This window comes from Danio aesculapii, chromosome 12 (genome assembly GCF_903798145.1).
Source record: "Danio aesculapii chromosome 12, fDanAes4.1, whole genome shotgun sequence".
NCBI classification, from domain to species: Eukaryota; Metazoa; Chordata; class Actinopteri; order Cypriniformes; family Danionidae; genus Danio; species Danio aesculapii.
In genome coordinates this window covers 17,989,685-18,002,368 of record NC_079446.1, presented here as the reverse complement: position 1 = coordinate 18,002,368, position 12,684 = coordinate 17,989,685, and the positions used below count along the sequence as shown (strand labels likewise).

Genomic DNA, 12,684 nt, shown 5'->3' with positions numbered 1-12,684 from the left:
ATCTCTGAAAAATGTTTTTGGTAGGCTATAAATGATAATGTATTAGCTATCCACCACTAACAAGTAGGCTAATATGCAAAGATGTGCTATTCAAAAGTTTGTTTATATTGGTTATATTAATGATAAATATAATAAATATTAATGTCCATATTGGCTCTGGTGAATTAAATAATAATAATAAGATTTTTTTTTTAAATCACAAAATATAGAAAATGGTATGGAATGTTGATATTTCTTGAAGGTATCATCTCAAAATTGAAAATTCCAGCATAGTGACAGTGATGGATAAATTTAGTAATGTGTAGAAATAACAATAAATCATAGCAAGAAAAATCCTTATGGGTAGTTACTAAATTGTAACTGAATTGACAGTAACAATTTACAGTTTTACACCTTTTTAGCCAAACATTCTACATGCTATAACTGCTAAAATCATTAATGAAAATCAGGATTAAAATATTTTATGCTGTGAGGTGAACGTGCTACCCACTGCGCCACCTTTTTTGTAAAGAAAAGCTAAATAAAATACTTTGATTGCACAATGATACATGATGTAAAAAAAACACTGACTAATTCGGACATCAAGAAATCATGATTTTTTGTAATATGATCTTTGAAAATGCTGAAAAATTATTTTAAAATGTAGCAATTTTTGAAACGCTGAAAAAAGGACGGCTTTGGTCACTAAATGTACCTGCAACTATAGAATCACCCATATAGTTCATGGAGAGCAACAGATTTTTCTGGAGTTTGCTTGGAAAACATTACTCAAGCAAGCAAACACTGAGATAAATATAGTCTGAAATACAATAAAATAGTTGTAAAATAAAAGTTAGTTTGCTTTCATCAAATGTTAGAAAACATTTAAAAAGATTACTTAATAAGAATACATTACTTAAGAATATTTTACTTTTAAAATGATATTAATTATTTTATTACCTTTAAAAGAACTTGTGTCATACATACATATACACATATATATATATATATATATATATATATATATATATATATATATATATATATATATATATATATATATATATTTTTTTTTTTTTTTTTTTTTTTTTTTTTTTTTTGGCCCACCCTAAAGTTCCAAGCTGGCATGCATAGCACTCAATACTTTGAGCATGGAAAATTTTGTGGTACGTCGCTGTGAAAAGGGGCACGATTAAACAAGATGAGTAGACATTAAAAAAAGCGAGCGATTGGTCCATATTTTAAATGTCTGTACTGAAAGGTCATGTTTTGTTTTTCCATTGGTCACATGATGCAATTCCGCAGGTCAGAGTTCACTAAGCTTTCCAACGCACGAACTATAGGTTACTTGTGTAATCCCAATATGCCCCTTCCGCCAGCTCATGTACAGTTTTATGCAAAAAAAAAGGAGATGGAGGGTGATGGTGCGCGACGACCTATCTGAAGAGCGGTGGGAGCGTATGCATGCAGTGTACCTGAATAGAGGTGGGGGTGAGTTGCACGCGACGTACCTAAAGAGCTGGGAGGGATGCGGTGTGCAACGTATTTAAAAAACGGGCGGGAGACGTGCGATTTCCGGGAGATTATCATTCATTTGCGAGCATCTTGGGATGTCTGATAGTGTAACAGTATTGAGATGTGGGAAATTAAATTGAAACTGAAGTAGGCTATGCAAAAGTTTGGGCATTTTAAATATACTGTGGACAGATGCCTACAGGATAGTCATGCTTGCGTGAGATCCATGTGCAATAAATACAGTACAGATTTGAGCTTTCCATGCCAGAATATTTAATATTTATCCATTTACAGGTCAAGTACAGTAGATATAGCACAGCACATGCTTGGATAATCTCTTGCATTAGAGAAACCCGTTACACTACTCAAAGTTAAGCTTCGGACAGAGTGAAATTATTCAGATCACAATATAAAATGGTTCACTGATCAACAAAAGGTGTCTTCTAGATTATATCCCTCGAAGATAACTTAACCTTATTCTTCACATACGAGCGGGAGCAGCTATTTGAATCTTTTTGGCTCGAGACTTACGGTGTCATTCACTTCCATTCATTTTTAGCCGTTAAAACAGCCCATTATACTACTTTGTTGCAAACTTATATTTTATTATTATAGTATTCTACTTGGTCTGTATAGTCATGCAAACACTTGTTTGTAGAGCAAGTAGTTTGACCGTTTTCTGATGTTAATTGTTCCAAGTCATTTCTCCCATAGGCGACTAAATCTGAAGTTCTAAAACAATCGCAAAAACAAGCTCACCTCCGCATTGAAGAATAAGGTCAATAGAAGGCACTTGCTGCAGATAGATTTGCAGTGTTCCAAACTAAAACTATGAGACATTAATGAACAACAGAAAAATAATGGATTTCCCTGAAAGACTACTACATATCATAGCCTTAACTGCAATACCATTTGATAAAATAGAAGAATGAAAAATACATTAAAATAAAGAGAAACCATAAACTGTCAATTTCAGAATGCAGAGAAGGCTCCAATGGCCTTACATTAAGGGATAGCTGGCCGATGTTGCAACACCACAGTGATTGTTTTTGTCTTTAGCCATGTAGATGTAGCCTTTGTCACCCCATTTGTCAGTCCAGCTAAAAAAGGGGGGTAGGGACATAATTAATAAAATACGAAAACATCAAGTTTATGCCGGCAAAACTAAAGATTTTTGGTATCATACCTGTTCTTCACAATCCAGTATCTTCTACCAGCAACATCAGCACCCTCATAACCATAGCCAACCACCAAGACTCCATGATCAAGTTGACTACTGCTGCATGCCTTCTCATAATAGATGCCTAAAGTTCAGAATATTAAAAAGTTAAGGCAGAGTAAGTTCAGGCAGAATAAATTAAGACATGTTTGTAATAGTTGCATAAACCATTTTAGCAAAAATCCAATTAAAACTAGAGTTGAGGGATATCATAAACCTACCAGACTGATAGAACTGTATGGATTGATGTCCTGCATCAATAGCAACAGATACAGGACCCACAGCAGCAACAGCATTCATCAGAGCAAGCTCGTTACCACTGGGGATGTCCACGAATCCAGTGTCTTTAGCGACATTAAAACGGGGGTCATACCGGCATGGCAGATCATCCTGCAAAGTTAAAATAAGAAAACGGTACACTGAAGTTTCAAAATACTTAGTGATCTTCAGTCAAAGAGAGAGAAAAAAAAAAATCATGATTTCAATTAACCACAACCTGCAAATACATAAGTTCTGATGGTTTCTAGAGTATATATATATATATATATATATATATATATATATATATATATATATATATATATATATATATATATATATATATATATATATATATATATATATATATATATATACACATATACATATATATACACACACACACACACACACACATATACATATATATATATATATATATATATATATATATATATATATATATATAACACATACATACACACACACATACATATATACAAAGTACACCTATGCATTAAATAAATTACATTTCAAATGTCATATTTGTAAGTTACACACATTTGAAATAGCCAGATTCTACATTTACAAAAACCCAATTTGTTTGGTAAAAACAAATTATATTAATAAACCCTAAGGGTAAACACCCACCATAGACGCACAAGACAGAAGAGCACATTGATTCTTACCAGGGGCGTCGCTAGACCCAATTCACTGGGGCACGTGCCCCAGTAAAAATCTCCAGTGCCCCAGTAAATGCATTGAGATATGATTTACTTCATATGCAAGTGTATTTATTAAGAGTGGTAATTCCGAAATAAAGACGTTATTCTCTAAGTGCAACCGAACCAACGCTGGTGAAAGCAATGTGTTTAATCAAAAAGCAAACTGATGCATCTCCGTGTGTGCGCAAAGAACAGGCCGCCTCTTGCACGCGCTGCTCTGAGAGTCCCGGTAGTAAACCTGCGCGCCAAAAAGACGGCTACCTGCTTATACGCGCCGCTCATGCGTCGTAAAACCAGCATAACAGCTTTTTTTTGTTGCAAGTGGACAAAACTAAAGTTTAAACAATATGATGGTGATCTTACTAAGCATGCCTCCTGATATATTTTTTTTGTATGAAGCAAAAAGGAGGGATGACGAGTCAGGGAGGTAAGACTTAAACCTAATTATCTGCCATGTGTCAAGTCTACAACAGATAATCCTATAACACATCTTTTTTTGTTGTTGTTTTTTTTGTATTTTATTGAATTGTCAATAGAATTTCATTAAAATGAAATTAATATTTATGCAAAAGTAATTTCTTAAATGATCTTAGCATCACTCCGGTTGTCTTAACATTGTTTTCCAATTACATTTAAGATTATTTAGAAGAATAATAATAATAATATGTATATAAAAATAGTGTATAATAATAAGAATACTTTTATTTATAATTTATAATTATTTTAAAGATTATGACTTGAGAATATGATTTTACCTCAGTGCTGCACTTTTCTCCTTCGCCCTCGCGCTGAGTTCAGGTGACGGAGTGTTGTGAAGTAGTTAAACTATTCTCAGTTTAATGTACAGTGTCAAACTGGCACAGGAATATCAGTATATTAATATAGGCTTTGCTAAAAGGCTGGTCAATTGTCGGTCGCACATGCTGCGACCGGTGATGAGTCAACAAATCGCAAATATTTTGACTTATTTAAAAGTAGACTATAGGCTATAGCATATAGTAATTTTGTGTAAAGACATTTATAAAAATATGTAGCTAATATATCACAGGGGTTTGTGTAGCAGCGGGAGCATTAATTAAATCCTTTTTTTCCCGTGAAGCGAAGCAAACACTGCACAGATAGCGGATGGAGACGCACAAAAATATATATTAATTATATATATTTTCGTTGGAAGAAAAATATTCTTTGAACGAATTTTGTTTTGTACAATTTGTATCTTAGTTTTTGTCAGTCAGTTATTTACAAAATAAACAAGAATAACTAATAAACTTTGAGGTGAAGCGATGTGCCTCAGGGTCCGCTATATGCCGCGGCCAAAACACAAACTGGTCTGTTAAATACAATCGTAATATAAATAAAATAAAAGTGAAATATTCAGTTTCGAATATTGAATCTTTGTTAACTGTATGATCAAAAATAAAAGAGCAGCCTATATTATCAATCTTTACGACAAACATCCATTGATCGGTCAGTTTCGCTTTAATCAAACAATGATATTTTAGTCAAAGTGGTCTGCATAACCAATGATTGAACTTATCCACCTGTGACCCACCCATAATTAAACATCATATAGGCGATCTGGCTTTGTGATTACCTGAACCGTGTATTAACGGCTGCACCAGCATAACCCGAGATCTGCATATTGATAGCAGCACCAGCAGATATAAGAGAGTTTGTTTCATAACAGCGTTTTATGCTTTATAAATATCCAATATTAAGAGAGTGACTCCATAAGGTACATAAACTGCACACACTTGATTATTACTTATGTGTAAAGTCATGGACGCATCTCACAGCGCAAAGCATAACTTATCCTTTAAATGTCCATGCTTAATATGTCATTGATGAGGTCTATCTATTGAAAGGGTAACAATATAGGCTATATATGCGCTACATAGCAGGGTGGTTAAGGTTGTAGGTAACCCTTTCAGTAGATAGGCCCTGAGGCACATCGCTTCACCTCAAAGTTTATTTGTTATTATTGTTTATTTTGTAGATTACTGACGACAAAAACTAAGATACAAATTGTACAAAACGAAATGCGTTAATTGTAAAAAATATATGAATTGTATATTTTTGTGCGTCTCCATCCGCTACACAACTGTGCAGTGTTTGTTTCGCTCCACGGGAAAAAAGGATAATGCTCCACTGTAATTGCTGCTACACAAACCCCTGTGATATATTGGCAAATTTTTTTATAAACTTCTTTACACAAAATGATTATATGCTATAGCCTATTTTAAATAAGTCAAAATATATGCGATTGTTGACTCATCACCGTGGTCGCAGCTTGTGCGTCTGTTAGCTTCTGTAAAAAAAGACATTTGACCAGCCTTTTAGCAAAGCCTATATTAATATACAGATATTCCTGTGCGATTTTTTATATATATATATATATATATATATATATATATATATATATATATATATATATATATAATTGCTTTATGTCTAGCAACGCCCCTGATTCTTACCCTTGCAAGATAAGGGTACGACTGCTCAGAATCCAGCCCATTGTTCTCTTTAACATACAGGAAGGCCTGGTCCATGAGGCCTCCATTACAGCCTTGATTGCCCTGTGGTCTGGAACAGTCCACCAAGTTTTGCTCACTCAGAGAAACCAGCTTTCCCGTTTTACGGAAGAGCTGACCCTCCAAGGCACCCGTTGAACTGAAAGACCAGCAAGATCCACATTGTTTCTAAAACCACAAGAGAGAAGAGTCATCAAACAGTAAAGCTACAGATACACATACTGAAATACTAAAAGGCATTTATATTTTAGCACAAACTTTACCTGTTTAACTGTAATTGGATCAGTTGTAATAAAATGCAACCATGTCCTAATTTAACATAAAACATTTGCAGTTTTCAGTTACTTTAAACTCACCTGGTCTTTTACAGGAGTAACATAGCCCCTCTGTCTCCAGTCAATCTGTTGAGGGGCTGCAAAAAAGCTGGGTTCCATGAACAATGCACCCTTTGACTTCCGGTTGGGGTCATGCTTATAACCATTCATTGCCTGTCTGAACTCCTCATTTGTCTAAAAGAGAATGTCATGAAATGTTTTAATAAAACAGCTTTACAAATACTACTATATAAGGTGTCTTAAATTGAGAATTAAAGTCATTTTGCAGAAGATTCATTAAAATACATTGGACTTAAATCTGGTCTGACCTGGTTGTACACTGATAAATCATCCTTGCATTTTGATTGTTTGTAAATCTGTTTGATAATTTGTAGTGTACAAAAAAAAAAATATAGAGAGAGAAATAAATGACTTGACTGTAGTACTAAACTGCTCACCATGTCACCAAATTGATTCATTCCCAGTTTAAATGTGTGGTTTCCCATGGAGTACTCAAAGTTGTGTAGCTCAATTTTTCTCAAATTCTCCTCCCAAATCATTCTCCTCCCAACCTCTACATCCTGGAAAACAAAACAGATGTGTCAGCCATTGCAAAGCACAAGTTCATGTTTAACACATGCATGGCTTTAATTCATTCATGTTAAGCTGATATATGGCTAGAAACTATAGTCTTCCCACCTCATGATAGATTCTTCCATGCTGGCTCTTCCAGGAGTCCCAGTGGTCATCTAACTGCATGTCTACAGTTGGAGCAGCAAAGACTGCACTTATGCACAGTGTGATGAGGAAAGCAAACATCATCTTGCCTGGAAGACTGTGACAGAGAAAAACAAGACTCAGTTTAAAGCACTGTAAAGAGAAGATTATAAACAATTACAAGGAGAAAAATTTAATGTTTTAACAAAACCGAACAAGCCACATCACAATCTGTGCACTATAAATTGAACTAAATGTCACCTAAATATCATGCAAGCAATTTTAAGAGAGAGAGGAAAAAAGATTTACGCTTACCTTTCACAAGCAAACCAAATTATTGACTGTGATAGCTAACAACTGAGCGTGTTTTAAAGCCTGTCCGAACATAGAGGCGGTCTCTCATTGGTTCACAGTGATGATGAGACAAGTATTTACAACCAATCAGGTCCAGCAAAAACTTCTTCTCATGTGATCTAGCATCACAAGAAAGAGAATCCATCAATGGACTATGGTGATTCTTTATATTACTAGTCTACTGTAACAAGATTACAGTAATCAGAAATATTTTGTTATTTCAGTTTAGAAAATCAACATTTACAATACACAAGTGGAAAGCTTAATAAAATATGCTACACTTGATAGGGGGATGTAGAGATTTATTTTTTTTTTTTTTAAGTTTGTAACTTATTGTTTGTTGGGTGTGTTGTTTGTGCTTGTCACATAAGGGTGTGCTTGACAACATGCTTAGACAGAAAATAATCCAAGAGAAAACACAGAGGCCATTTAGAAAACTAAGCAGTTTTAAATAGCATCAGTGGCTCCTGTTTTTTACTCACACTAATTACTTTAATTCTAATTACTAAATCTTATTAATAATATAGACTGATTAAATTTAGTAGACACAATACTTCCACTACTAATGTGTCCTTTATATATCCTTTTCTGGCTGCAGGAGAGAGAACATCTTTGCACATTTAAGAATATGCGTGTTTGCCTACAGTGATAATTGTTTAATTGCCATTTTATCTTTTATTCATCTTACTTTATTAAAACATAAAGCAGTAAATAAAGAAACAAGCTGGTTACTCACTCACTTACTAAACATTTTAAAGCTAAATCAGATGTAAATACAAAATAATTATTAGAAGTTATTAGATGTTATCGTTATACCTTCTGGCTAATAAAATGAGTGTTACTGAAAAAGCCAGATGATAGTTTATGTTAAATTGCAGTACTAAATTCATAGATATTTCAATTCTTATTTCAATTCCTATTTCTATATTCCAGGGTGTCCGCAGGGTCTTAAAAGTATTAAAAATTGATAAATCAATTATGAGAAAATTAAGGCCCTTAAAGGGTATTAAACAGTCTTAATCCCATTTTTACGAGGTCTTGGACTTGTGGACTTCAGGAAAGGACGAACAGGCTCACATGATCCCATCCACATTAATGGGATGGCCGTTGAGCCTGTCTCATCCTTCAAGTTCCAGGGGACCCACATCTCAAAGGACCTTTCCTGGACCACCAACACCTCCAGCCTGGTCAAGAAGGCTCACCAGCGCCTATTCTTCTTGAGGCAACTTAAGGAAAACCAGCTTTCATCAGCTGTCTTGGTGAACTTCTACCGCTGCACAATAGAAAGCATCCTGACCAGCTGCGTCACAGTCTGGTATGGAAGCTGCTCTGTTGCTGAGCGTAAGGCACTGCAGCGGGTGGTGAAAACTGCCCAACGCATCACAGGGACTACACTGCCAGCCATTGAGGACATCCAAAAGAAACACTGTCTGCGCCGAGCACGCAGTATTCTTAAGGACACCTTTCACCCTGCTCACAGACTGTTTTCTCTCCTGCCTTCCGGCAGGCGCTTCAGGCTCCCCCGGACAAAAACCAGTAGACTGAGGAACAGCTTTTTCCCCAGAGCTGTCTCCCTTTTGAACTCTGCCCCTCACTGACTCTTCTGCCCCCCCAATACACACCCCACACTCCTCTAACTTATACTCCTCACAATTACTGAACTTTTTAACATTTGCACATTCAAAGTTTGCACATATTCATTGCACTGATTAATTTATTTGAACTGTACATACCCACTGGACATTTGTAATTATGTTTACCTATCTGCACGCTTCTGCTATTAATAGCATCCTGTACATATATTCATTTATTGTAAATCTGTTCATAGCTAATACAACCTGTATATAATGTTCATAGTACATCCATCTGTAAATATTACCTTTTTTTTATTTTTTCTATAACTGCACTTTATAACTTATACCTATATCCTGCACTTGCTGCTATTGCACTGCTGGTTAGACCGAAACTGCATTTCGTTGCCTTGTACTTGTACATGTGTAATGACAATAAAGTTGAATCTAATCTAATATAAATTTTGTTCAATCGTTGTCCAAAGTGATTGACTCTAAAAAAGCATAAATATATTTATTTTCCTCGGTTGCTTCAGGCAGGGAGAGTCCGGCCAAGCTCCTTTGTTTGGGTGATGTCACATAATTTGCGACAAACACGGGAAGGTGATGTGACGCTCTCCACATGTAGCGATACCATAGAGCAATACAGATGGCAAAATGGCAAGTTTGCATACTTCTGGTTGGAAAAAAGAAGAGTTTAAACAGTGGCTGAAACCTGTCGCTGAAAACAACCACGTAATATTTTCTTTCAAGGTTTGTTTCTTCTGAGCTCATTTAAGTTCTGTTGCATGGTTGTGCTCCATTTATTTCTTTAACTACAACTGTTTATTAGCAACTGTTTATTAAGTTAAAGGTTTGGTACTGATTAGAACTTGAAATGGCGATGAGGTCTTAAAATATTCTGAGAAGGTCTTTAAAAAGTCTTAAAAAGGTATTGAAATTTCCTTTAGGATTCCTGCATATACCCTGGTATTCAGTTAAAATAAAAAGCATAATCATGTTATCCTCTTTTTTTGTGCAAGGTTGACTTTCCCACACAGGGACACTGCTTGAAAAGTTAAGCACATCTACAGAGGCCGGATGGTCTAAAGAAACACATGCAAGTTATTTTTTGAATAAAAAATAAACTTGAAAGAGGTAAATTTCTGCTTTCAAAAATCTTTCTGTAAAATTTAAAGGGCACATAGTTTACCTCTTTTTTATGATTTAATATTAATATTATGGTTCTTCTGAGTGTGCCAGTTTAGGTTCAGTTCAAAACACAATTCAGATTTTTTTTTTTATGTGTCAAAAAGTGTCATGTTGGGGGAATGTCCACAGTCCGCTGATTTAGGGGTTTGTTGCTTCACAAGTACATTAGTTTCGACTTCCCGCACAACGTAACAAGGGGGCGGAGCCATGAGCTCACCCACTCTGCGTTTGCAACAGAGACAGGCAGACTGAGAGTAGGAGCAGGAGTGAGAGGATCAGCAATCAGTCGTACATATACGACTCAGACACATACCAAGCAGAGAGTACAAAATCATTTGTGTCTTTGTATAGTTTTATAGCCAACTTTGTGCTAGTTTCAAGTACCGAGCTTGTACACCGAGACTAATAACCACGCACACTGGAGTTAACTTTGACTGAGGCACGGGATGCGTCATTCGAAGCCGCGACACGGCACACAAGACACTCTCTGTGGCGCGGCAGAAACATGAAATGTCCCGAATCGTCGCGCTGTTGTGTGTACCCTGATAGAAACCTATGTTTAGAATTCTAAAATGCATGGCACAGCGTCAGGTGTAGCAGCACCTAGTTAAGATCACAGGGAGCTTCTGTGATCGCGAGAAATGCAAACAGCTGAAGTATAAGGTAGACTCAATGAGAAGTACACATGTTTGCAAACTTACCTAAAGATACAAACAATAATTCCGATTAGAGCGATAATGTGGAGAATATTGATCTTGTGTTGAGCCCAATGAGCCTTGCATCTAAAAATAGAGCTAGGGTGTTCCTTTAATGATATCGCTTCGACTCACGCTGAAAATGGTGGACGTGAATCGACAAACTGAGGATATGATGATGTGCCTGTCAATCAATATTGGTGGGCGGGGGGACCGCACTCCTATGTAAAGTTGCGGTCGATCTGAAAACCGCTCCAATTGGTCCACCATTTTTTATGTTGTTAAATTGAAAAAAAAAAGCACTGGGTGTGCTTATATCACTCCAATATGACGGTCTATAAACCATACATGCACATATGTCTGTCCAAAAAGCTTGAAAAGTAGATTTTTTTACCATAGGTGCCCTTTAAATCAATTGTTACAAAATGTATACGTTCATTCCTGTTGTGTTCCAACACAATTTCAGTAATTGCTTCTCTTGTTTTACATGTCTTACTCATACAAATTTGTGTTACTTTTATTATAAATTGATAGAATTGGTACATGAAACAAAAGTTGTGCTGCAAAATAAGTCTGACCAGGCTGAAATATGTGTATTTAAAACAGAAGTTTATTTTTAAGTATCACCATTTCAAATAAGCATTTAATACATATTTAGTGTTTTCCACCCCTGTTAGAATGCATATGCCTTTCTGTTGCAGTCCACATACATTTAAGAAACGGTGTTCCTTACTTTTATAGAGACAACAAAAAAATCTATCTTAATCTTTGCATACAGACTTTCTATGCAAAATAAACTGTATTATAATTGACACAATATACAAAAAATTATATTCCTTTCAAGAGTTCACACTTAGCTGATGATTAATTATAAGCTTGTTTGGCATGCTGTCCCGGGAGAGAGCCCTGAGCTCATAAGATCCTCGAGCCCGGGGCTCCCTCCCATTGCAAGGCGAGAGGGGAGTTTGAGCTCAGGTAGATCTCGAGAACTCCCCGCTGTAATAACCAATGAACAGCCAGTGATTGCTCTTGAGAGATAACCATTTACTAGGAGCATGTCTATAGTGCCGGTTTGGATTAGTCAATTAACTTATGTTGCATGTTTTTGGATGGTGGGAGGAAATCTGGGAACCCAGGGGAAACCCACGTGAGCACGGGGAGAAATGCAAACTTCGCACAGACCCGTCTGCTGATTTGGTAAAGCCTGGAAGCAGAGACATTCTTGCTGTGAGGCAACAGTGCTAAGCACTGGGCCACCGTGTCACCCATCTAGGAAGAAGGAGGAGTAGGGGTGGATGGGGGGATTTTTAAAAACAAAGATAGCAGTGGTATGTAACCCAGGGTATTTGTAGTACCTTAGGAGTCGTCTGATTGGTGCATTGAGAATTGAATAATGCAATCTAGCGCTGCTAGCAATCATAAGCATGTGATCCTCTCGAAATGAAATGAAACATAAAAGCTTTTTTTCTGATAAGCTCAGCTATATTCTCTGCTCCTATTGTGTCAGTACAGAACCACAGACACCCACATCTAAGGGCACACAGTGAACCCCTGGAGACTCATCATCGGTAACATTAAATGTAGACAGTATTTCATTCAAGATCTCAGACGTTCC

General features: G+C 36.1%; 1 protein-coding gene across 1 annotated transcript; it reads right to left on the bottom strand.

Moving 5' to 3' along the window:
• Positions 1-2,494: 2,494 nt before the first annotated feature.
• LOC130238363 (procathepsin L-like) lies at positions 2,495-7,366 on the bottom strand. The gene is made up of 7 exons (XM_056469357.1): positions 7,241-7,366; positions 7,000-7,122; positions 6,584-6,736; positions 6,171-6,395; positions 2,935-3,103; positions 2,681-2,798; positions 2,495-2,594 (listed from the first exon to the last, which is right to left on the bottom strand). The coding sequence occupies exons 1-7, from the start codon at positions 7,361-7,363 to the stop codon at positions 2,495-2,497; spliced, it is 1,011 nt and encodes a 336-aa protein (XP_056325332.1). The 5' UTR covers positions 7,364-7,366.
• Positions 7,367-12,684: the final 5,318 nt, after the last annotated feature.

Bases quoted from the DNA above. Each gene is read 5' to 3' on its own strand.
- LOC130238363 (XM_056469357.1), bottom strand. From the start codon at position 7,363: ATGATGTTTGCTTTCCTCATCACACTGTGCATAAGTGCAGTCTTTGCT. The intron at 7,123-7,240 runs GTGGGAAGACTA...TTTGTTTTCCAG, and splicing joins ATGGAAGAATCTATCATGAG to GATGTAGAGGTTGGGAGGAG. The intron at 6,737-6,999 runs GTGAGCAGTTTA...ATTCTCTTTTAG, and splicing joins TGAATCAATTTGGTGACATG to ACAAATGAGGAGTTCAGACA.